Source organism: Periplaneta americana, chromosome 15 (genome assembly GCF_040183065.1).
Source record: "Periplaneta americana isolate PAMFEO1 chromosome 15, P.americana_PAMFEO1_priV1, whole genome shotgun sequence".
NCBI classification, from domain to species: domain Eukaryota; kingdom Metazoa; phylum Arthropoda; class Insecta; order Blattodea; family Blattidae; genus Periplaneta; species Periplaneta americana.
The window spans coordinates 141,876,256-141,903,767 of NC_091131.1; the positions used below are offsets into that span (position 1 = coordinate 141,876,256).

Below are 27,512 nucleotides of genomic sequence, written 5' to 3' on the forward strand. Positions count from 1 at the left end.
TAAAAAGTGATGACATCGTTGCTAGTGCTAGTAACCAGTGCGATGTGGAAAATAACTCAGACTCTGATAGGGAATAGGAGGTAACAGGGGGAAGGTGATAGAAAAAAGACGTGTGCCACTACAAGTAGCTTTACTGGAATTTTTGGAGCATGAAGTTAATACTTAATTTCCTGATATCCTTACCATCAGAAAATTAAGAATGGTCATAAGGAGAAAGTTAAATAAATCGAAATCCAAAGAAAAGTAACTGACTTGTTCTCAACACAGGTTATAAGAATATGTAGATTGTGTAAATAAATCCAATTTTCTTGCATTTTTAGTTGCATATTACTCTACATACTTCATTGTGTTTATTAGTTATAGCCAGCATAATGTTATATAGTGTAGTGTGTAGTATGAAGATGTCAGTGGTTGCAGTATGGCAGGAGCTTCAAATTACGAAACTGTAAGGGTGCTATTCATAGACATTTCGCTAGCCCACGCTACAAGCATGCTAAACTAACCCCAGCTATCAACTGGTTACTTGAACAGGATTCATATCATATGTCGCTAAGACTGGTTTATGAATACGAAAAATGTTAGTTCACTGATCATCCACTGGAAGCCCGTGCTAAGAATGTCTATGAATACGGCCCTAAGTACTTTGCACTTGACTTATGAACATTTTTTATGGTACGGATTATCCGATTTTTTCGATTAACCGTTTAGTCCACCCCCTTCATTTCCATGGATAGTTGATGTTCTACTGCATTTAAAAGGAGGCCTGAATTAAATCGAAATATCTCGCTTATTGTTGATTTTTATGAGAAAGTTACATAAACGTTTCTTTAAAAACTGTTTCTGATAAGTTTTATTGTATACAAAATTTTGATACGACTGATATTTAATGAGATATACGAGTTTTAAAATAACAATGCGTTTTATTAGTGCCGGCTATAATGAAATGAAAACAAATGACTGCGTCTATTTAAGAAGGCCTTGCGCAATAAACTGAAGATATTCTTAACACTATTTCTATACTGATCAGTGGCGGCTCATGATCATTTTTGTTGGTGGGGCCAGATATTTCACAAATGTTATTATATGCATTAAATAATGCACCAAGATTTTTATTTCATTTTAATTAATTGTTTCTACTTAAAATAATACAACAAACTACCACCTACATAATAACGCAAATTCAACATTAAACTCACCAATTTGCAGAATTATTTATAAAGAAGATGTGCTCGTCTGTCCTTCTTTCTGGCAAACTTTTCTCATGACCCTGTTCTTAAGTTCGGGATTTGATGGAGATGCTCCTTAAGAACAGAACAGAAAGCCAACGAATTCAGCCTATCTTGACCCATGGTGTTTCTGAGAAATGTTTTTATCCTGTTTAAAGTGCCGAAACTCTGTTCTGACTCAGCTGTTGAAACAAGTGGTGTTAGTGTGATTCAAAGGGCTTTTCCCACTTCAGAGAATGAATCTTCTTAGGAGTAATAATCCATTAAAAAAATTGAACAAATCACACACAGAGGAAATGCCTTTAAATGTATCATTTCGATAGATCACTGATAGTTCATTAATAGATTTTTCTTTCGAAATTAAAGAACTGTAATTTTTTACGAAAATATTAGCCCGGTCGGTGGGGAACTTATCTCTGTATGAAGCAAATTTCTTTGGATCAAGTATATTAAAGCTGCCAAATATATGTGATTGCAGGAAACGTCAATTGAATTGGTTGATAATGATATCACATAATATTTCTTTGGCATCTGCTGACAGATTTACTTGCCTACTGAGTTTCAGCCTTTTTCTTGGAGGAAACGAACGTTCTTCTTCATCATCGACATTTATTTCATATCTGTTATCTCTTATTTCCATTACAGCTGACTCAAATTGTTTTAATGCGTCAGATATTCTCAATCTATTTGCAGTTTGCATCTGTATTATACTGTATAATATATCAACATGTTTCATCAAGTCATAAAAGAAATTTAAAAACACAAAAATTCATTATTATTTAGTTTTAGGCCAAAAGCTTCTCTCACTGTTATATCATCCTATTCGAGTCGTCTCCCTCTTCATTCCTTTCAAAGCATTTCAATAGCCCCGCTTTATTTCTCTTAATGGAGGAGGATACAACTCGGGACTGCAAGTTCCATCATATTGCTGAAATGGTTGCTATGCGCTTACTGCACACAGATTGCAGTAGGTCACTGTGTTAGGTGAAGTGGAGAAGAATGTTATGAATCCAGTAATATTTGCAAAAACAACTTCACTGATTTAATGCGTTATGAACATGTATTTTTTATAACTAAATTAAGTTGGTGGGCGTAGCAGTGAACATATTTCGCATAAGGAAATGTTTTCTGTATCAAAGTCTGGACCCCACCCTGGTTTCCACTCATTACTGCAGCACCATCATATGCTTGAGCTATGAGTTTATTTTCTAAATTGAAAGGTTGTGGACTTTGCTGTAGAAACTCGCTCAGATGGTAGCTGTGCCGTTGTTCACAGAACAAGTATCTGCGACACTTGCTTTCGTCCATCAGGCAGGCCAGCTAGGACGGGCCCCAACGAAATATATACTCGTAATAGTAACTTCGTAACACTTCGTGAATTTCCGTCAGTAAGGAATGCGACATTGCATGCAGTTGAGCACTAAAGCGACTCAAGTTGTGGCGCCCTTTGATACGGGCCCAAGCTCTCAATATTTAGTTTTATACAGTCTTTGACGTTTTATCGACACACATCGTGTAATGTGACGAAATTTACTGAAACAATTATGAATCCAGTACATTGTCCTGAACAAAATACGTATTTTAAATGTGAAAAGAAAAATTATGGGGGACAAAATATTGGTGAGGCATGGCCCCGGTGGCCCCTAAGGACTGGCCATCCCTGATACTGTTATAGTTTTATTGTATTCAGTGATGGAAATATATACATGTTTATCAATATTAATATACAGACAATGTTTGTATGTTTGTATGAAATAATCTCAGAAGCTACTTAACTATTTGGATCATTCTTTCACCATTTGAAAGTGTAGTTTCTGTAGACGGATGTAATGCTATATGCCATTATGGTAACTCCTGAGTGAATCGAAGACTGAGGTAGGATTAAAATAGATCCTTACGCACAGAAAACTTAATAGTCTGTCGCAATATTGTATTATTTGATTATTTAAACTTTATTTGATCTGCATGAAATACTCTAAGTTTATACACTTTTTGTCAACAGAACATAATAGTATTTTTACGAATTCTGTCGTAAAGACGAATATTTTCCCTGGACCAAAAATACAGCACATATGGAGTAAAAATTAGTATTATACCGTTGAGCTCACTGGAGCTGAGTTATTTTACAAAGTGTCATGAAATGGCGATCTTGCATTCATAATTTACCCATATTCGTTTCCGTATTTCTTAAAATAATATTAATGTACCACAATAATTTCAATTTTTTTTTTATTTACATAAACAGTGATCCACAACCGATCGAGTTGGCTCAGACTGTAGCATTTTAGACTTGCATTTGGAAGATCCTGTGTTCAAACGCCGTGGCCAACTGGTGTTTTTTATGGTTTCTCTCAGATACAAAGGCAAATGCCTGATTGGAAATTTATATGCCATGATTCATCACCACCTCAATCACCAATACCTAAAGCATTAATCAAAATCTATAATCAGTTACATAACTACAAGCTATCTACAACACAATAGAAACAGGAACTCAACAAGAGTAAAAACAAGCCATAGGTCGTACTAAATATGTTACTAATTATTCAGCATGGAGTGTTGCGCACTATACAGAACTGCTACCCATTAATTATATAACTTTGTCAGTGACCACAGCATGTCTCTAGAGTGGTGTGTTATAATTATGAAGTTATTTTAAACTAGGATGCTTATTTTCCGGGCTAGAGGGCCGTGGTCTGTCGGTGTTACAACCAAACGTTTCGTCCACTACTCCAGTGGACATCTTCAGTGGCATGATACACATGTGTGGAGAGATCTGCTGTGTGCATCAGGAACTGGCATTGAGACTGGTAGCATGTCGATATTTAAGGTGTGGGGCTGTTGCTGCTTGTCGTCACCGCGGTCCGCACTAGTGGCTTCGGTGTTCTGATTGTTTGTCGTAGTGTCTATTTGTCGGAGAAAGGGTTTGATGTGTGTGCTTCTGAGGGCTGGATACCAAGCTTTGTTGACCTTGAGTCCTTCCTCCTTACGGTTAAATTTGTTTTTGTGTTTATGAATCTCCTAGAGGAGCAGTAGTGCATGTGGGACTCTGAATTTGATTTGTGGTTTGTTCAATTTAGTGGATAATGTAAGTTGTACATTGATAATTTCGGGTACCGGTAGTATTCTCTCAAAAATCCTGTTGCGAATGCCAGCTATAACAGTGGGAGGATTATCGTGCTAACCACATGATACCTCTATTCTGATTGGATGATCGTCCACCTCTGCTTGGGCATGTGGGCGTGAGGCCAGCAGCCGACTCATGGTCTAGGCCCTTCACGGGCTGTAGCGCCACGGATTCTCTGAAAAATGCAGATAGGCTATAGGCTAAATGTAGGTAGATAGGCTATTGTTTTTATATAGTACGTACTTCAAAATGACAAACCAAAAGACTGAGTTATACCGAAATACTTCTGACTCAAGGCAAAACAAAGTTCGGAAATTTAATAAGAGTGAGGAAGAACAGGAGATTCGTTTACGAACTAACAATGCAATCATTTCAGCGGCTCCACCAAGAGAAACTAGCATCGGACACTCGGATCGACTTGCCGATAACAGAGTTGGAACTTACCAGGCTCAGGAAAGAGGAAACATTGATGAGCATTCTCAGAGAATTAATGAACAATGAGAGTGTAGGCCTATTGATTTAGTAGGTCTATACAGTAATAGTAGGTTAGCTTAGCATTCCATTATGATCCAAATATTGACTATGCTCATTTGAAATGTGTTAAAATAGATAAAATGAATAAACTATGCAATAAATGCAATGCAAAAAAATGAGGTAATAAGTCAAATGGATTATGTTGCACTGTTGAAAAGTTGTTCCTCCTGAGAGTCAAGAGCCCCTACAACCAATTAAAAACTTACCAGAGTACATCCGTTATCAACACACTTTTTAAATAATATAAGACAGTACTACACCTTATTTCAAGTGACATCGTTTGGTGCAAAAGAAATACATAAAATAAATTCTGTGCCATCATTTAAAGTTCAAGAATAGCCTTATCATTTAATTGAAAGTCTTCTTCCAGCTGAGAGTAAGAACCCTCAGTTCTTACAATTGTATATTTTATTTCAGACGCTGGTCAATTGCCTATTAGGTCTAATATAGTATCAATCTTAACCCCTTACTGCATAGGACAATTTTGCACACACCGATTTTATATTCAAATAACTTAAATAGTTCCATCTTTCTCAACTGATGTCACATATGGTCAAATCCAGTTATTGACAGTGTGCCATATCTGCCCCAGTAAGTAATTTCAAATATTAGATGCTTATAATAAGCTATATGAATATAAAACCAGTATGTGCCATATCTGTTCCAGAATGCGGTAAGGGGTTAAAAGTAGAATTGCCTAAACAACTCCAGAAAATATTGCATGATAATAACAGTTAAATTCATAGTTTTAAATACAACTTTCAAAATGATTCAGGAATAAATTATTTACGTACAACATATAAAAAGCTATTATTCGCTAAGTAAATTACAAAACTGTATTTAGATTTAAATCAGTAATATTTATTTCTAACAAGTGCAGCGAAGCGCATGGGTATGGCTAGTAATAAAATAATAATAATAATAATAATAATAATACACCTTTGATTTAAGTTCTGACTGATACATATATCTATTGATTAGTGGAATAATATATTAGTCAGCAATGTATGGAATGGAGGGGAAAAGGAACTGGCCACCTACCTCATTATCTTCTGGCTTAATTGCTTCATGAGTGATGCTTTATTGGCTTCACTTATAAGGTTCAGACTTGTCTTCAGACATTTGACTAAACAACAACGACAATAATATAACATTTTACAAAGGTCGTCTTCAATGTTTTTCAAAATTCTTTCATTATTCCTGCCAATAAAATGCCACCAGAGTTACAGATGGAGTTATTGAAGCTTCATTGTAACTCTGAGCTCATTGAGAATCTCTGAGGCATGGAACATTTCTAACTATAAATGTCAATCTGCGTACCTTTTGAACGAAGACTAATATTATGAGTCAACATATATTTTGAACAGTTTTTTCTCATATGAAGTTTATGAAATCATCTCACTATTTAGGTTGTCACAAACAAATTTAACATCAATGGCAGATATTAATAAAACTTCTTGAGTCGATGTTAATTTTGTTACTCTGATAGTGAAAAATTAGAGAAGTGAAAACGATCATGAATAAAAAATAATCAAATCTAAATATGTCAATTTTTTAAAGTTAGAGAGGAGGGGGGGGGGTCAAACCCGGTATCTCCCCCCACCCCTCCCTTGCATACGCCCCTGGCTATAAGTATCCTTGTGTTTTCTATTATAGTGGCATTCCAAGGAATGTTTCTTAAAATTTAAAATCACAAAGTCATATTGAAGGCAATTTGCATTTCCGCTATATGGAATGCAGAAATAGGATATCTCCCACTCCTGTTTGAAGATCGACGACTCTCCATTTCTCATTTTCTTTTCACAACTCGCCATAATTATAGTTTACCTTTAAATACACGTGTTACTGCATCCCCCTCCTCGTATATGTAGTACCTAAGATTAGTTACGACCATTTTCGGCTTTTCCTCTTCAAAATTTTCTAGAGCTTTTTCAGTGGAGCAATGTAACCAGGAGTGAGACAAGTGGCTAACAGGCTTGGCGTTCACATACTCGGTTTCTCTTAATCCCGGACTCCCTTTGCAAAGACGTGTTTTCGCGTATCTTTTAAATTTCTCCTCCCATTTCCCCTATTTCAATTCAATACCCGTGTCACTCCATAACCTATACAGCAAGCATGGAGCAAATGCAACGGACAGTGGTAGACTGACCCATGTCAGAATTGTGCATGCCAGCACACTATCTGGAGCATGACTGGCATGCTGCTGCGCTGGGAGTGCTGTTTGGACAGGTCTGTAGTAGAGGATACTGTTCCACAGTTTTGTTCATTACGTACTTTTTTTTAGAAAATCGAATTACTTCCGAGAATATAATTTACTGACTTAGATAATTGACTCATAACTATATTAATGCTAAAGTGGTATGTGATCAAAATTATGAATTAGGCCTCTGAAAATATTTTATATATGGTTATGAATGCTTGGTAATGTAGTAAAACTATATGTTGACATTTTTTTTTTTTTATTTCAGAAATTTCCGGTGTGACTGTGGGAATAGTAGGTTTGCAAACAAGAGATGTAACCTGGAACCAGTAAGTTCATATTTAGTGTAAACCTTGATAATAGTACTATATGCAGCTAATTGACATATGATATTGTCACATGCTTTAATCAGCCCACAAGTGATCTGAATGCTTTTAAAGCACACTGACTTATAACCAGACTTGTGTTTTTGGTGATTATTTGTTCATTAAATTTCGCACTAATTAAAAACAATAGTTTTTATGTCTTGAATAAAGTTTTACAATATCTGCACAATAATACACCATAGCTATAGCAGTGAGATGCTTATGCCTGATATATGTGTCTGGAATGTGAAGTAATGTTATATTATTAATATATGTATTTAAAAACTGTTTTCAAGATATTACAAAAAAGAAAGTGTATTTTATGAAGCTTACCTTTTTAACATTTCTTTGGTGTCCATGATGAATTCTTACATTCTTTATTAAGTATAGCATTTTGTGAATTTTAAAGAGCTTTCAATATTGATACTGGTTCTTCTGTGTGTATTGTTTTTGTCTTTTACATATGTCTTTCATGTATTTTGACCTTTAAATTTTTATTCTGTTAACAAATCTCGCCATTTCGTTTTAACTCTTCCACTGTATGACATGACAGTGTTATTTTTACTTAAATATCACCGTGGCTACAGTATTCTGTAACACAAGAAGACACAGCTCATAATTATGGTTTTTGTTGGTTATTTTATGACGCTTTATCAACATCTTAGGTTATTTAGCATCTGAATGAGATGAAGGTGATAATGCCGGTGAAACGAGTCCAGGGTCCAGCACCGAAAGTTGCCCAGCATTTGCTTATATTGGGTTGAGGGAACACCCCAGAAAAAATCTCAACCTGGTAACTCGTCTCGACCAGGGATCGAACCTGGGCCACCTGGTTTCGCAGCCAGACATGCTAACCATTACTCCACAGGTGTGGACTCGTAATTATGGTTTTTGCATCTCTACTCGTCCATAGCCACAAACTTTTAAAATTCTCAAAAAATTAAATAATCAAGTCAAAGATAACTCGCAATAAATATCATCTCCCAAGAAAACTGGTTACAATACTTTCAACAGTTATGGTGTCACACAAAACAGCCTCTTGAACTCCCCTTTTCCGATAATACAGTAGAGGAACATATTTCTTTTGATGAATTGAAACACACTCTAGATAAATTGAAGAAACACAAAACTCCAGGAGAAGATTCAATAAATTTAGAATTATTCAAGTATACTAGTCTGAATTTTTTAACAACATTTTTGAGATTCTTAAATCTGCTTTGGAATACACAAGACATTCCAGAAAACTGGACTGAATCAGTGATAATTTCCATTCACAAAAAAGGGGATCCAAAACTGAAGGAAAATTATAGAGGAATAAGTCTTTTGAACTCCGAATACAAAATATATATATATTCTCATGAACAAATTATATGACCATTGTGAAGGCATCATTGGAGAAGAACAAAATGATTTTCGTGAAGGCAGGTCTTGCTGTGATGCTTATTTTTCATTGAAATTGCTAGTAGAAAGAACAGAGAATTCAACGTAGAGACACACATTGCTTTTATTGATTTCAAACAAGCTTTCGATAGAGTCAATCGAAATAAATTATTTCAGGTGTTAGCAGATGATCATGGCCCCCAACAGCTTTTAATTAATATTCATAACATTTACAAAAGAACTTTGATAGCACTTAAAACCAACAACAGACTTTCAGATTGGCAACAAATTCATAGTGGAGTAAGACAAAGCTGTGGCCAATCTTCATTACTTTTCATCATGTGTATGAACAAAATCATTAAAGACTGGAAACAGAAGTGTCATGGTTCAATCTCTATCAGTCGGAAATTTACAGTTTGACAGTCTACTCTTTGCTGATGATTTAGCCCTAGTTGCATGCAATGAAGATGAGCTTCAGTATTCAGTGCATTATCTAAATATGGTCAGTGCAAAATACGACATGAAAATCAATATTGAAAAAAACAAAAGTCATGGCATTTCGTGGGAAATCCTGGTCGCAAGCAAAATTTACTTAAACAAATTAATAGAAAGAATAAATGAGTTTACATATCTTGGCTATAGTTTAACATTTTTTGGTAAAACAGATATAACTTCTAAAATTTGCAAATACAATAAAACAATGGGAATAACAAAATTATGAAAGTACAGCTACACACAAGAATACATTTGTATAAAACCTTAGCTAGACCTATACTATGTTATGGAAGAGAAGCATGGACAATGAGAAGTATGGATAACAGCAGAAGAATGACCTGTGAAATGAAATTTATGATAGCAAACTAGGATATAGTCGCTTGAACCACAAAAGAAATGAGGATATCATGCAAGAACTTCAATTACAACCAGTCTCACAGTTTATAAACAAGTACCAACTGCAGTGGAAAAACCATATGGAGTGAATGAATCGGAATAGACTTTCAGAAGCCATGCTTTAATACCGTCCCCAAGGGAAGAGATCTTTAGGCTGTCCAAAAAAAAAAAGGTGGACTGAGAATGACTCACTGAGACTGTAACAGGCCTTGGATCTTAAACTTGTTTGGATGATGATGATGATGATGCATCTCCTCCACCTTTCAACTCCACTCTATAATAATATAAACCAAGTCAGCAGAATTATGTCCAAAACCAGACAGAATAAAAGTAGTTGCAAGTGCAGTTATCTTCCTGTTTCATAAGGAAGCTGAATCTACAAGGATGGTATAATGCATGTTCAGTAGAATTGAAAAAAATATATAATCATTTGGTCAATTCCATGATAGGTTGGACATTTAAGTTAAAATTAGTGTTCATTATATGTTCTTTGTATCATTTCCTTCAGGGAAGTTCAAATTTTTAGAAATTAGCAGAAAAGTTCGATTTATTCATTATTGCTTTCCAGACATCTGAAGTGAATAGAGTGTACATTTGATCTGTCAAATTTACTTTGGCAGTTTTTTACCAAACCACAACTTAAAATTAATAAATCAGACTGTTCTGTGTTGTAATTATATTAACAATATGAGAAGACTTTTAAAATGAGTGTCAATTTACTTTTGTGAATGTCAGTGAGTTTAAAAATGTGTTATTTTAAAAATAAGTGTTTTTGTGTAACACCTGTCACAGAATATGTTTAAAGTTATCTTCTATGACAATGCAGAATTTCTGCACGGAAATATCATATGTACTTCGGTACATCATAATATATAAGTGTAAGCAATAACTTCATGATTCAAGGCGGCGTCATGTTCATTGGACCCCAGCCAATTAGTCACTCGTAATGAGTGCACTTCTTTACATAGTGTTGGACATTGTGCCACTGTTACATAGTACATGAGGGTGGGCCATCAAAGGGAAACAGGAAGGTAGAACTTAAACTGAGAAGGATTGAATCCAGCATTGGAATTTGAATCCGGTGTGGATTAGTGGATAAAGCATTAGCATGTAGAGCTGGATACCCGGGTTCGAATCCCGGTGCTGGAGAGAATTTTTCTCTGTTCTATCCATTCTTTTCCTAGTTAGGTTAAGGAGTCTTTAAGGCTTCCTGCATGTCAGCCTAAAAGGCTTATTATACATCCACATTGGAATGGACACTAGCATTGTCTTCCAAAATCTGTTCCTTTGACTAGCAACAGTAGTTGGTTCCAACATTAGTGTCCATTCCTAAATATTCCCTTGTTATGGAAAAGGAAAATCTTTCCTTTCTAGGAGCGGACAGTCAATCAGGATATGTGAGGCAGTCTCTTCTTCCTGTTTGCACATTCTACAGAAGGATTCCTCTTTATAGAGTTCCACTGTGCGTAGGTGTTTCCTGAAGTGATCATACCCAGTAATCAATGCAACTACCCTTCTCATTCCTTTTGTGTCCAATTTGAACAGAGATGAGAGAGAGCTGTTTGGACCTAAGACCAGTTTCCTAGCCAATTTTTGTACGGTATAGGATTGCCACCTAATTTGGTGTCTAGCCTTAATCCATGTCTTAACTGAAGGTATCTCCGTACCCTTTTTGGCCAATTGATCTGCATTTTCATTTTCCTGAATGCCTTGATGTCCTGATACCCAGTGCAGTTCTAGCTTGTTATGAGAAGACAGGGCATTCAGACAATCCCACACCAGTTTTAATTTTACCTGGTCTGAAGAAAGTGATTTTACAGCACTTTGACTATCTGTGAGGATGAGAATTCGTTTACCATGGTAACCCTTCTCAAGTCCTCTGAGAGTGCAGTTTAAGATGGCAAATACTTCCGCCTGAAAAACTGCAATATTCTCCAAGGCTTATAGTGATATTAGTCCTAGGAGATGGACCATAGATGCCCGCATCCGACTTTGTCCCTATGCGGGATCTATCCATGAACCACACAAGTTGGTCACGTACTGTGTTAGGTGTAATTCCTCCAGCCCAGTCTTCTCGAGTGTTTTCTGGAAAGGATGGAAGAAACAGTATTAGATATTTATTAAGTCAGACCTCATACTCAGTACTGGGATATTCAGGAAATTTAAGATGGAGGTATGTCCAATTGTTGAGCAGCTGTTTCGCCAATTTTCTGTTTGAACTAAGCGATAGGCAGTAAGTCTAGCCTCTGCTTGTAGATAGATGTCCATGGGTGAGATTCCTAACAAAGTCTCCAGTGCAATGGCTGGAGTACTTTTGAAGGTCCCTGTAGTACACAGACATGCTAATCTCTGTAGTAGTTTGTAATGTTTTGCACGACCAGATGATGGCACTATAAGAAATCTGGCACCTAGCTATTGCAACATACAGCCAATGGCTCATGTGTGGCTTTAGGGCCCAGGTTATTCCAATAGAACGATTGATGGTTAGAAGAGACCACCTGACTCTGTGGAGAGTATTATCAATGTGAGCATTCCAGGTCAGCACCTTATCCAATATAATTCCTAGATATTTAACTGACTCGGAATATTCCAGGATTGAATTGCCTACTCTGAGTTCTCCTAGTCCGTTTAGATTCCTCCTGTTGGTGAATGAAACAACTGCTTTGCTGGGATTGATAAAAAGTCCCTCCTGTATACACCAGTTGTGAATTTTCCTCAGTCCTCGGCCGATTCATTGTCTGAAATTGTACTGGGAAATTTTCCGAAGACAAAGAGTGCTATGTCATCTGCATAGCCAAGTATATAGTATCCCTCCTGGGCCAGATCATTGAGTAGATCATCCACCGCGAGACTCCAAAGAAAGGGGCTGGAACCCTCCCCCCCCCCCCCGTGAGCATCCTCTTGTGGCGACAATCTCCCTTGTCTCCAAGAAGGCTGGCTGATATATTTCTACACTTGATCATGAAGTTTATCCAATTACAAAGATAGTCATTGACTCCATATTTGCGTACGGATAGAATCATAGATTCATAAGAGGTATTGTCAAATGCATTCTCTATGTCTAGAAAAGCTCCTAGAGCTATTTCCTTCCAGACCATTGAGTCCTCCAGTCTACAGACAATACTATGCAGTGGTGTTATACATGACTTAGATGGCTGGTAGGTATGTTGGTTTCTATGAAAAGGCTTGTCTTGATGGCACACTTTTTCAGATATGTCTTTCAAAAAGTCTTTCCAAGGTCTTTAACAGGAATGATGCAAGACTGATCGGTCTATAAGCTTTTTTTTTCAGTATAATTATTACGACCACGCTTAGGAATAAATACCATTCTGGTAGCTCTCCATACCTGAGGAATATAGATATAGGCTATACTGGCCCAGAAGAGGTTGCAGAGGAGAATATAGAGTTGGTCGGATCCTTTCTGCTATAGTAAGGGAAGATATCATCTCCACCTGGTGACTTGAATGGGTTGAATTTATTTATTGCCCATTTTACATTGTGAATTATGACAACCTGATGTGCAAGTTCCCAGTCCTGTGATGCTCTCGGTCTAGAGTTTTCACAGTGGCCTCCGAGTTGGCAATTCTTATCGTCATGTATGCACCCAGGAAAGTGTACCTCAAAGAGAACTTAGAGTGTTTCTTTAGCTGAGCATATGAACCTGCTGTGAGTTCACGTATAGTTCCCACAGGGTTTGTTGGACTGCATACCAATGCCTTCTGTAGCATGGCTGCCTTTGGCAGGCTCGAAATGTCCTGACAAAAGACTTGCCAAGAGGATCTTTTGGCCTTGAGTATGCTTTTATTATAGTCTATAAGGACTGTATGATACTCCCTCCAGTCTCCAATTCTTTTAGCCTTGTTAAAGAGATGTCTTACATTGCATCTCTTATGTTCAAGGTCATCAGTCCACTGTGTCACTTTTGGATTTTATCCTAGATTGCATGGAGCAGTTATCATGATAACTGTCAAGTATAGCCTCCTGGATTGAAAAGGCGGCCTTGTCGATCTCACCAAAGGATTTAATCTTATTGATTTGCCCAATTCAACCTGAAAGATCTCGTTTGTAGGATTCCCAGCAGGTTCTCCTGAGATTTCTGTAAAGATTAGGATTTTTGTCTATGTTAACATTAAATGATATGTAGTTGTGATCCGAAAGTGATAGTTCATCCAAGACCCTCCAATTGGTTATCTGAGTATTAATATACTCAGTACAAAAATTAATATCGATAACTTCCTGCCTAACACGCTTAGTGAATGTAGGCTTATTACCGCCATTAAGTATGTATAAATTATTTGAGAGCAGGAAGTCTAGAAGGTACTCACTCCTTGTGTTGACGTCCCTGGTGCCCCAGATTTCGTAATAGGAGTTGGCATCACATCCAAAGACGATCTGGTCTCCTCTCTAGATACAGTGCACCACCAACTGTTCTAGTCCCCTAGTGAGAGATAAACAGAGCTCAATGTAAGGCCTCTATTCCCTCCCCAATATGGTAGTCGATTTTAACCATGGTGATATCACTGGAACAGAATTCCAGAAGAGATAAGCATTGAATTCCATTGCAAACAAGAATACAGTCCTAATTTGATTACCCTTGCTGCGATGTATCAACGTACCTTGACATTCTCCTATTCCTGAAATTCGACCTCCAGAGTTTCTGGATCAGAGCTAGGTCAATTTCCTCTACATTGAAGAGGACCTTTAGAGCTGGGTTTGGTAATGTGAATCTCCCAAGGCCCAAAAAGGCTCTGTTGCCCAAGTCTTTTAAATTCTTGATAGTTGAGTCATCTATCAAGGAGACAAGTGTTTGTCCTGAAGAGTTCGATTTGATACTGAACGTTTTCCAATCTCCTTCACTCAGGCTTTTATTCTGATCCTTTAACATCTTGATGATGTTTTTGGGGTTAGTTATAGCGACCTTAGTTCCTAACATTTTTTCTCTTGATCCCACGGCAAATTTGGCAGTTTCCCATTGTTTAAGTTTAGAAATCTTTTTGGTGATCTCAGCGCAGGAGAGAATGAGAGCACCCCTCTCCTCGTGGGATTCCGTAAATTTGGGGGGAACTTCAATCTTCGAGGTTTTCAAAAGCCTCTACTATCGTTTCTTGGAGTTCATTAATTTGATACTCCGAAAATTTGCTGAAAGGGAAGTTATCAGGGATTGCCATTTTAAAGCTTGTTAGGGATTCCCTGTAGGTTTCCTTAGCTGAGGCGGAAGCTCTTTCCTTTTATATACCTTCGGTTTGTTTAATCTTCATTGTAACACTGAAGTAGAAGGAGTAGATCCATCAGACTGCCTGCGTTTAGCACCTGTCTTAGGGGTCTCAGCCCTTCCCTCCTGGTGTACTTTTTGTTGAGGCTTGGATTTGCCTTTTCTCCATTTTTCAGGATCCCAGGCAATGCCTTAGTTTAGCTTTTAGGGCTTTCTTCTTTTGCGCCCCAGAAGGTCTTTTTTGTTGGACCCTAAATTTATCCATTTTTTTCCAAAGTTTCATCCAACCCTGGAGTAGACTTTTTAGCTTCTTTTTCCTCATTCGAGGTGATCAAATCACCCTCAGAGGAGATATCACCCAAATCCATATCAGAAGCTTGCTCCATAAGTACTGATTCGTCAGAGCAGATGGCTATTGTTATTGTGGTTGCTGAGGGAGGGCTCAGGGATGTGTTTTCTTTTATTATTCATGGTTAGTCCCATGAGTATAAAGTCCACCTGAGTAAGGCTGATACTCTGAAGAGGCCCGATTTAAGACACAACATATTTGCCCTATGCCATTCACCCCTCAGCACGGGTCGCACCACACCTTTGGATTGGGTATTAGAGTTATTAAGAATAGGAAAGTAGGATAGAGGAAAAATGAAGTTTGGAAGGTATGTCATTGCGAAATACTCTTTGTCTGGCTCTTCATATTTGGCCTGTCTGATATGAGTGCCCAAATAATCATTAAGAGCACGCAAACTCCCCCACCCTCACGGACTGTGCTTCATTAAGGTGATGTCCCCTTGGTGGAGCATCTGTCACTAAAAATCATGCTTTAGTTTTGTTGATCATTATTTTGAAGATAGTAAAATAATACTTTAGATTCATTGTATCACCGACAGAGGCTATCTAATGGTGCTTTTCGTATTTTAATTGACATTGTTTATATTTTGAAAAACAGTGTGACAGATGTAACAAGTTTATTTGTGATGGACGTGACATTATATACAGCAGGGATGCGATACTGTGACTCCAGAGAGTCATAGATACTTTTCCCTTCCTTCCTCTTTCCATAACACTCAAAGACTGACCGTCCCATGCAATGCAAGACATTGCAGTATGTATCTATACACATCAGTGACAGGGGTAGTAATATATCTTCAAAACGAACATCACATGTTTCATAGTGATTAGGAAGGTGACTATTTTTTTGTCATTGATAACAGTAAAATGAGACATTTGATCTTGTCGATGCAATTGAATTATGTTTCTCACTTTAATATTAAAATACATTTTAACAAATCTCATCATACAAACTATGGGAAGCATGTACTTTCAGGTATTGATAATTAATTATTTTTGTCCAATGTTTCCTAATTCATTTGCATCTTTTTTGGGGATGGTGATAAAAGAAATGTCACCTGAATGGATCTGCGACCTTGCATTTTTGACAGATTTGTTACAAAAACTTGGTATTTTAAATAAGTGTTTGCAAAGGAAAGATCAAACAATCATGTCGTTGATAGACTCCCTTAAGACATTCATGGCTAAATTACAACTGAGGGAGAGCCATTTGAGAAAAGTTATGTCACATTTTCCGTATCTGGGCCAAATAGTTAATAAATATGCCCATTCCTTACAAAATTATAAAACCATACTTCAAACTCTTATCACGGAATTTGAAAATAAATTTACAGACATTACGTCTATTGACAAAGAGGTGCAACTGTTTACTATCGGTGACTCGGGAGAAGACGAGAGCAGACTGAGGAGGAAGGGATGTGAACAGATAAAGTACGACAACATGTGCAATATTTGTACTGCAGTAAGCGGAAACATTAGGTCTCCTGTTCAACTTAGCTTTAATTTCCATACGCATTGTTACTCATGTTTCCTGTACGAGTAATATCCTGGCTACTGGGATGCTTATCTGAGCGATGTTTGTAAATCAGCAGCGATAGTCAAGAAGGTCACATTCTTTCTGCTTGTCTTCTCCTGAGTAACGGACAGTACCTCCTTCCCACATTTGGTCCTATTGAAGCTTCCCCTGAACTGCAATTAGAATTAACTGACTTGCAGAATAATACAGGATGTCTGGTCCTGAGATTTATAAATGTCTACCAGAAGAGAAGTTTCCAAACCTATGATTGTTTGCTATACAATTAATGGCAATGTTTGGCTCGACCCATTATGCGAACAGTTATTTTCCAAGATGAATATCATTAAAAGCGACATATGCAGTAGATTAACTGATTTTCATTTAGTGTACCAATTGACATTATGTTCAGATATTCAGCCCGATATTGAAAAACTGGTGAAACCTATAAGGTATCGGCGTTTCTCTCCAGAACATGTCCAACACGAATAATAGAATAATAATATTATGCGACTGTCTCTATTATGTTATTGTAATGTTCTGTATTGCATTGTGTTACTTATAAACTAGCTTTCAAATACGCCACTGGCAACAACATAGCCAGTAGTTTGTTTTCATGCTAGATGTCAACAAACTAACGTCCACTCTATCGTATAGAGTGGGGTGGGTAAAAGTATTTCTTACCCCTACTTGCGAGTTTCGCATCCCTGATATACAGCAAGCCTGATCACTGAAGAAAGAAAAGAAATAATTCTTGATTTTTATCTGAGAAACATCAGTATTCAGTCAGCAGTTAAGCAATTCTGTAACAGGGAAACACCAGCGTGGCTCATTCGGTTAAGGTGCTTGTCTGCCGGTCTGAAGTTGTGCTCGGGCGCGGGTTCGATCCCCGCTTGGGCTGATTACCTGGTTGGGTTTTTTCCGAGGTTTTCCCCAACCGTAAGGTGAATGCCAGGTAATCTATGGCGAATCCTCGGCCTCATCTCGCCAAATACCATCTCACTAACACCAATCTCATCGATGCTAAATAACCTCGTAGTTAATACAGCGTCGTTAAATAACCAACTAAAAAAAAAACAGGGAAACATAACCTTAATCAGAAAAGATACATAATGCTCACTGTCAAAAATGATTATGTGTGTCATACAGACAAGTCAAAATATTTAAGATACCAAGATGTTTATTTTTCGAATGAGTCTGATGATTTGCAAAGTGCCATTTCAAAAGAACCAGATATACCTAGCTGGAAAGTTGTGTGGAACTGTTCATAAATGTTACACATGGAAAGTGGGTTTTTGTGACATGAAGGAAAAAAGTATCCTCGTGAAGTGGTAAGGTCATTTGTCCAAATAAATTTTAAGTTTTAGTGATGGTTGATACTGGTGTCCCAGGTCAGTACAAATGGCCTCAGTCTGTGGACAGCATATGCCACAAAAAATCTGAAGTGCTCAAAATTATTTCTCCTCCTTTTGTAGTGAACAGCGGAGGTGTTTTCAAGTTGTTTAAATAAGACTTCTTATTTTTTAAATTACTTTTTTATGTATTACTAATTTGTATACTGACTACTTCGAAAGTATTTTTCATTCAGTGAAGCTTAATTATTATGTTAGAATAATAATAATAATAATAATAATAATAATAATAATAATAATAATAATAGTTTTATTTAACCTGGTAGAGTTAAGACCATGGGGCCTTATTTTACTTAGTATCATTTTTCTCAGATAGTTTAAATTTAATTATGATCATAACAAAGCCTACTCTTTGAATGTGTCAGATCTGTCACATTACCTGTCACGTCTGTCACACAATTCTCAAAATTTTTAAAACTTACATTTATAAATCATTCAGCATGAAACTAAGGTGAGCAAAATCTTCAGTCCTGAACTTAGTATATAAATTACAGATATTGTGATAAGTATCCAAAATTCGCAGAAATAATTACCTCTACTTATACTGCTCATAAGTGGTATCTTGTTAGTGTCACTTGTGAGGTTCAGACCTGTCTTTGAATAGTTGACTAAAGAACAACAAACAGCAACTTATACTGCTCATACCTTAGACTCAACCACTGTCACATCCATCACATCATTACATTTGTAAATTGAAAATATTACATTCCTTAAAATTGTTTCCTTCTTTTTCAGAATAAGAGTGCTGTGAATGAGCTAAATAAGTACAATCAGAATTTTCGTGGAGTGTATTGTACTTGCAGACGGCCATACCCTGATCCTGATGATAACATTGATGATGAAATGATTCAGTGCATTGTGTGTGAAGACTGGTACCATGGAAGAGTGAGTTTCTTTGCTAAGATATATTTTGGAAGTGCAGGGTAATTTCACTTAAATTGAAGGTTAAATTAGCCATGAGTTCTGTTACTGTAGCTTTTGTATCATTCAGACTTGATAGAGCCCTATTCTCTGTTAATGGTTAAATGGAAATAAGTCATATTAGGTAGTAAATTACTAATAACCACTCGCTTATGTATGATATAATTCGGTAATGGGAATGGATATAGAAGGCAATGGAAAGTTACTAACATCTATATCAGGGCTGGGAACATTACGTGATTCTGAGAAATGAGCGCTGTGTGCTTTGAAGAGCGGGTCTTGCAAGTGATGTGACGTATGCATACTGTACGTCATTCAGTGGTGACTCTGCAGTATGATGGCAACTTTGAAGACGGAGCTTCCGCTCATACACTAAAGTGTCCCGCTACTCCCAATGGTTTTAATGTATCATGAGAGGAGGAGTTCTTTTTGGTAGAGAGCAGTGGATTAGCAAAGTGTTCAATTTGGCATAAAACACTCCAACTGATTAAGAAGTTCAATATCCAACGACATTATTCTTTACAACATGCTACTGAATATGACAAATATGTTGGTAATGAACGCCATAAATTAATACAACTTAAATAAAATGTTTCTCAGGTACATTATATTAGAGCAGCGGTTCCCAAACTTTTTCAGCCACGGAGCCCTTTTTGAAGCAAAATATTCTTGTGGAGCCTCAAGAAATTTTTAATTTTTAGTTATATTTGTCTATGTTCTATGAAGCATATTACACACGATACGTATATGAAAGTATGATTAATAAGATATATTAATAAAGGAAAGAGTAGTAAAAAATGTACTGGAGATAATGTTATTTAAATCTACAAAATGATATAACAAGTAGTTAAGATTTTTTTTAAATGTTGCAATGTTGCATGTACACTGAAGTTAATGTGAAGAATGTGCCTGTTTCTTGTGGCAGAGTTTGTCACTGTCTGTTGTCACAGAAGTGAGTTTGAAGACGTATATCGTCTTTTGCATCCAAACAAGCTCAATATTTTGTTTTTGTAGCTGTGTACCGTTTCATAGAGATACTTAGTACCAAAAGGCAGTAAGATAAATTTAACTTTTGAACTTTATATCAAAAGATCCTGCCCTAAATGAGCCCAAAATTCCGGAAGTGGTTTGCTTTTAAATGATTCCTGACAGTGGCTGTCAGAAACCATGTTTCTGCTGCAGTGAGAGCTGCTGGTTTTGACTTTACTGGAAATGGATCTACAATCCACTCAGATTTCTTCGAATCGATTCCTGAGTGTTCCTTGGCAAGTATGAATTCAAATTTTGAAGCAAATTGTCAAGGTGTTCTTTTATTATTGCTATGAATGAGTCATTCATTATTGTGTTATTTTCTTCTATAAAGTTTGAAATAATTATTCTCGACGCTTTCTATGTAGAATGCTATCTTTTTCTTCAGCGCAGAAATTTTGTCATTGGCATCGAATATAGTCTTCCGTTTACCTTGTATGGATGTATTAGTTAATTTTGAAAAAAATACCTGCCAAGTAACATAATTTGCACAACCATTCCTGATCATTCAAATAATCTGCTAGCAAACGTTTTGGTCATTCAAAAGTGAAGAAACTTCCGTTCGAAATTCAAGTAAACGGGACAATGCTTTATCACGTGACAACTATCGCACTTCTATGTGTAATAACAATAACTTGTGTAGGCCTATACTTGCCATATTTTTGCACAGAATACTGAGTAGCCAACACTGCAAAGGTCGTGCCTTAACAAAGTTGATAATTTTGACAACGTTGTGTAGTACTTGCTTTAAAAACGCTGGCATTTTTTTCGTTGCGAGATCGTGTTTGTGTAGTGCACAATGACTACTTGTGCAGTTTTTTTTAGCTTTGTTGATCCTTGTAACGGCGCCAGAAACAGGACCTACCATGGCCTTTGCGCCATCTGTGCACACGTCAAAGCAATTGCCCCAAGGTTTTCAATGAAATTTCAGTACTGCTTATAGAGGATGGCAGTGGCTTGCAGAACAAAATATCTTCATGAAAGGACCTGAAAATTCGTACTGCACAAATGTCATTAACACAGCTAATCCGGCAATGTCCGTGGATTCGTCAAGTTGTAGCAAAAATTTCATTTGACTGATACGGGAAATTATGATATTTTTAACATCGTTTGATAGATTCTGTATTCGACTACACACAGTGTTATTTGATAAGGGCACACTGGAGATCAAGTTTGCACTTTTTCGTCCACTATGCACTTCACTACCTTCACTAATAGTGGTTTCATAAAAGTGTGGTCTACCAGCTAGAGCCAAATCATGACTAATCAAGTACATAGCTTCCAGTGCTTTCTCGTTATTTATTTTTTACATGAGATAAAAATATTGTCTGAACTGCAAGCAGTTCGTCAGTTTTTCTTTCAAAGTACCTAGTCTGCAGTTTCATTTGTGAAGTCAGGATAAGTTTCGAAATGCCGTCTCTAAGCTTGGCAGGGAACATAGAACTGAGGCCTTGCAAACCCAAAGGAGCTAAGTGACAAATTTTTCAAAACTGAGTATTGTACACCTAAGTAATCTATGAATCAGTGCCAATGCACAGCTAAAAGAGATATGTTCTTAACCAGTTTCTAGTAGTTCCAACAGTGACCTAAAAGTGACACAGGATTTATGTCAAGACCCCTTTGCAATTCTAAAGGAGCTATGTGCAGCTGATTCTATTCAGTGGAAGGCGGACTAGTGACTGTTTTGTTGTATTTTTGGTGTACTTTTTGCTAATAGTGATCGAGGAACCTGCTGCATTTAATGACGAAACACAAATAAAAGTTTCCTGTAAGAAGTTAATGCACAAAGCACGTGTGAATGGGAACTCAATGTAACTGGAAGTGGTAAACATGTTCTAGAAAACCCACTTTCAAGTAAACAGGTAAGGTCAGGCAACATAATTTCATATTATATTTATTTTATGTCTTTATTTTATATTCCAAATATATTATATCTACTGATTCATTGATCCACATTCAAGATACTTCAGATGATGTCATGTGTCTCTGGTGGAGGAAATTAAATGGCATCGTGTTTACTGCGTGCAGTCAACGGATTTCATCACGTCCAAGAAGAAGATGGTGATTTGGAGTGACAACTGTTGCGGTCAGTTTAAAAACCACATTATGATATTTCTGTACCTTTATCTCATTGCCATGGGAATGAGTGACAAGATGGAACACAAATTTCTCATGGTAGGTCACAGTTTTGGTTCTGCAGATCGTGATTTCGCTGTAATAGAACAACGTTGGAAGATTACAAGTAACAATCAAGTTCTGGAACACGTCGTTACAGGCATTGAAGAAGCGAGACCATCTAGACCATTCAAGACTTTCCGCATGGGAGGAAAATTCTTTGACATCGATGAAGCAGCATCTCTGACAATCAACACATCTAAATTGAAAATCTCTAAGACTACTTGGATTATGGTAGAGAAATCAGCACCAGGTGTTGTGGAAATCAGAGAGTTTCAATGAAATCCCTGATTTCAAGTCATACAAAGTTCTGAAGCCAGGAGTCACAATGGAAAACATCGCCAAGATACAAATTCAAGCTCTTCCGGCAACAGCTGCTCTGTCTGCTATGAAGAAAGAAAACTTACGGAAAATGCTTCCTTACATAGACCAAGAAAATCGAGAATTTTTTCTGCACCTTTTCACCTAAATTGAAGGTTCTACCAAGGTTTGTATACCTACTGCCATCAATGTTCATGACCTAAGGACATTAATACAGGGTTGTTTCCGAACTCTGATAACGAATTTGAATGACCTCATGTGCTTCAGGAATCACACCGATAGCTGAATTGCGGCGAGAGGTGACAGACCAGTAGTGAGTGACTTCATAATCAGAGTGCATGGTGTATCACAGTAGCAATGCCCAAGAAAATCGAGACTTTTTGGGAGGGGTACATAACAACCCTTTCTGATGCCAAGTATAGATACGTGAAAATCATAGCAGCCTGCAAAAAACGTGGTTTCGTTATTTCCAAGAAAGGCATCTTGTGTGTGCCTAATAAGACTGGCAAAGCTCGGAGGGATTAATTCCAGAGTGGAAAAAGCAACAAAATCCACCCCCATCACAAGTCGTTGCACCCCACAAAATGATACAAATTATTCCATTACAGCTTTACCAAACTTATTAATTACGCAGATGTCTTTCTTGGAAATAACGAAACCTCGTTTATTGCAGGCTTCTTTTATTTTCAAGTAACTGGAATGGGTTGTTATGTACCCCTCTCAAAAAGGCTCGATTTTCTTGGGGATTGCTACTGTGATACACCATGCACTCTAATTTTGAAATCACTCACTACTGGTCGATCACCTCGCGCCACAGTTCAGCTGTCGTGTGACTCCTGACACACGTGATATCATTCAAATTCGTTATCAGAGATCGGAAACGATCCTGTAGCACTGATAACATTAATTTTTCTTTATTTTTCACTTTTTTCTAATGCCAGCCAAACTTTAATCTGCATAGCTCTGTTCAATATAAATATCAGGTTGCACTTAGCTTCTTTCCAAATATCTCAGTTTCAAATATTTTTTGTGAAGTGTATGAGTAATTATAATCCAAAAAAACACATGTAGTCAATAAAGCATGATTCAAAGTATGTTAATAATTTTTTGCTACATGTTATATTAAAACCCTGAAACATGAATCAGTTTTTACTTATTTCCCAAAAAACACAATTTTGTCACTTAGCTCTTTTGGGTTTGCAAGGCCTCAACTATTGGGCAAAACTTTGTTACATATCGCACAATGTGAATGTCCACCAGCAAACTCAGGGAATCCCATGTCCAAATATGAATCACAGTATTTTCGTTTTTTAATCCCTTTCAGTACTTCTACATTAGGCATCACAGACTTTGAAGCAGGATCATGCTCAGCATATTCCAAACTCAATCTCAAGAAATTCGCATTATCTTCTTTTAAAGTAAGGTTAAAGCTGCTGTTATCCCTGTTTGACTCAGCATTGCTTGATAGCTCATGACTCTCAGGTATTATGTAGCCCGCCTTAAGTCACAGTTCTAGTTCAACGAAAGTTTAGCTAACACTTCTGCAATTAAATTAACATGCAGGAGAGAGAGAGAGAGAGAGAGAGAGAGTGTGTGCGTGCGTGTTTTTTTTCAACATGCCCCCATTACATAGGTAATACTACATGTTTTGACATTTCTAGATAATTACATTTTTAATTATAAATATCTGTGTGATAAGATATACGATGAGAATAAATTATACTTAAGTACCATTCCAAATTCTGAATTCTTGCACCTTCCTACTTACAAAGTTTCAAATTACATTATCCTTATTAATTGAAGATTATAAGACCCTGTGTTTCCCTAGTTACAATTTTAAATTACATCAGCAGCAATAATTTAAGTATATATCACTCCTACATTTTCCTAGTTACAGATTTCAATTCAATAAGCAATAAACACACAAACGGATAAAGATAATATACCAGTAAGTTACATAGATAGATCAAAAGACATTAAGGACATGGACATAGTTCCACAGTATCAGTTTTACAAATTACACATACAATTAGAATATATCTTAAAATATATTTACAAATTACCAAACCCCACATAAGAATAGAAACACACTAAATTATATTTAAAAATTATCAAGACTTCACTTTCACTATCCTAGATTTCAATTCAATAAGCAATAAACCCACAAAAGGATAAAGATAATATACCAGTAAGTTACACAGATAGATCAAAAGGCATTAAAGACATGGACATAGTTCGACAGTATCAGTTTTACAAGTTACACATACAATTAGAATATAGTCATCTTAAAATATTTTTACAAATTACCAAACCCCACATAAGAATAGAAACACACTAAATTATATTTAAAAATTATCAAGACTTCACTTTCACTATCCTAGATTTCAATTCAATAAGCAATAAACACACAAAAGGATAAAGATAATATACCAGTAAGTTACACAGATATATCACAAGACATTAAGGACATGGACATAGTTCCACAGTATCAGTTTTACAAATTACACATTACACATACAATTAGAATATAATCATCTTAAAATATATTTACAAATTACCAAACCCCACATAAGAATAGAAACACACTAAATTATAATTAAATATTATCAAGACTTCGCTTTCACTATCCTATTTACAAGTTTTGCAGTTTCACTGTCAAGTTTGATGTTTCACAGAATTGTGAAATCTATATCGCGGACGAAGGTCGAAAATATTTGGAGGTAGTTGGAGGCCAGTGCTTCGCACGTTGTTGGCCACTTGCCTCCTGCTTCTTGGATTTTTCTTATCATATCGTTCCTTTGTCTGGTCACTATGTTACAATCAAATATTACGTGATTGGCTGTTTGTTCCTGCTGTCCACATGGGCATATGGGAGACTCTATTATTCTAAATCTGTGGAGATATGCCCTCAGCTTTCCATGTCCTGTTGTCATTGCTGTGAATTCTGGGGAAATGGGCACCTGCTCTTGACAACCTGCTCTTGACTGAGGGGAAAAAAGGCTTTGCTTATCCTTCCTTTCGTCGAATTGGACCATTGTTGCTGCCACATGTCGAGCCCCCTCTCCTCTCGTGTCAGAATAACTTCTCTTGGTGTTTTGTTGTAGACGACTTCCCTATCCTCTAACGCCGCTGCTTTCGCCAATCTGTCTGCTAGTTCGTTGCCCAATATACCGGAATGTCCTTTGACCCAACCGAAGTGTATTATCCACTTGGATTGTGTTAATTCTATAATTTTTGTTTTTATTCTCTCAATTATTCTGCTCCGTTTGGATTTGTTATTCAGTAGGTCTAATGTTATCTTGCTATCAGTGTATATGGCGACAAGCTTCTCTTCGTCCGATCGGTCTTGGATTCCTTGGAGCGTTTCTAGTACCTTTAAGACTGCAATTTGTTCAGCTTGGTTGTTTGTACAGTTTTTGTGTAATTTGTATTTTAGTTGTTGTGTTGGGTTCCCGTTCTCGAATATAATTCCTGCTGCTCCTACATTTTCTCCGGTCTTGCTACCATCGGTATACACTTTGGTTGGATATAGGGCTCCTTGTTCCACTTCGTGAATGACTGGTGATTGTGCAGGATGTCGCCAGTATTTAGGTTCCAGTGGGGAATCGTATTCCGCGTTGTCGACTCTTGTTGCCAGGTAAGTTTGTACTTTTGCTTCTATTGTTATGGCTATGGGGCCAACTAGTATGCAGGAGGCATCATAAGAAATAGTCCGGTAGGCTTTGGCTATTTTGATGTTGATTAGCCATTGTATCCTCTTGAATTTCGTGAGGTTCTTATTTTTCTTAATGGCTTCCGCCCACACTGATGCTCCGTAAGTTAATATAGGCACAATGGCTCCTTCATAAATTGTCTTGAGCGATTTGTGACCTAAGCCCCATTGTAGCTTAGCTCTTCTTGCCAGTCTGTTTATCAAAGTCAGCGAGTTTTCTGCGACATGATCTATATGAGTAGTGAAGTTGAATTTGGTGTCCAGATATATTCCTAAATATTTAATTTCCTCAGTTTGAGCCAGCCTTTTATGGTTCAAGTAAATGCTGACATTTCTGTCCTCGTTCCTTTTCCTTGTTATGAAGAGAGTCTTAGATTTTTTGGCGTTAAATTCTATTTTGTTTTTGGTTGCCCAGTTCTCGATCTTCTTGATGTCTTGGTTTGCGGATTGTTCTGCTTCTAGTTTGAACTTTCCCCTTGTGAGAATGATTAGATCATCTGCGAAGGCTATGGCTTTGGTTCGGCTGCTGAAGTCCAGATTTAGGAGTGAGTTGAACATGATATTCCAATATCCAGGGCCGCAACATGATCCTTGTGGGCAACCTTTTTGAACTTCTCTTTCTGTTGTGTAGTTGTTAATTGAAAAAATTGCTCTTCTGTTGCTAAAGTAGCTGGCTGATAGACTATACAGATTTTTAGGGCATTGAAGTTCTCTTAGTTGTTTAAGGATGCTGGGCCACCAGACTGCGTCAAACGCCCCTTTGACGTCCAGACTGACTATAACGACACATTCTTTCGAGCTCAGGCTCTTTTCTACGAAGTTTTTAACTTCTACCACTGCGTCCACTGTTCCTCTCTGGGGGGTGAATCCATATTGATTATTGTTAAGGAGTTCGTTGGAGTATGTGTGATACAATATCCTGTCGATCATCAATCTTTCCAGCAGTTTGCCTCCGATATTCAGTAAGCTGATGGGGCGAAATTTGGACACGTCATTGCAGTCCTCTTTGCCCGGCTTGATGAGTGGGACGATGATTGAACGTTTCCATTTTGTGGGGAAACAGCCCTTCTGCAGACATACGTTATACATTTTGGTAAAGAATAGAGGAAGGACTTTGATAGCCCTCATGAGGATTTCACTGGATAA

General features: G+C 37.0%; 1 protein-coding gene across 1 annotated transcript in view; it reads left to right on the forward strand.

Moving 5' to 3' along the window:
* LOC138715415 (putative E3 ubiquitin-protein ligase UBR7) overlaps positions 1-27,512 on the forward strand; it is a 106,174-nt gene that overhangs the window by 19,699 nt on the left and 58,963 nt on the right. The window contains exons 3-4 of the mRNA XM_069848279.1: positions 7,356-7,416; positions 18,944-19,093. Of these exons, the coding sequence (XP_069704380.1) occupies positions 7,356-7,416; positions 18,944-19,093 (211 nt within the window). The remainder of the gene's footprint in view (positions 1-7,355; positions 7,417-18,943; positions 19,094-27,512) is intronic.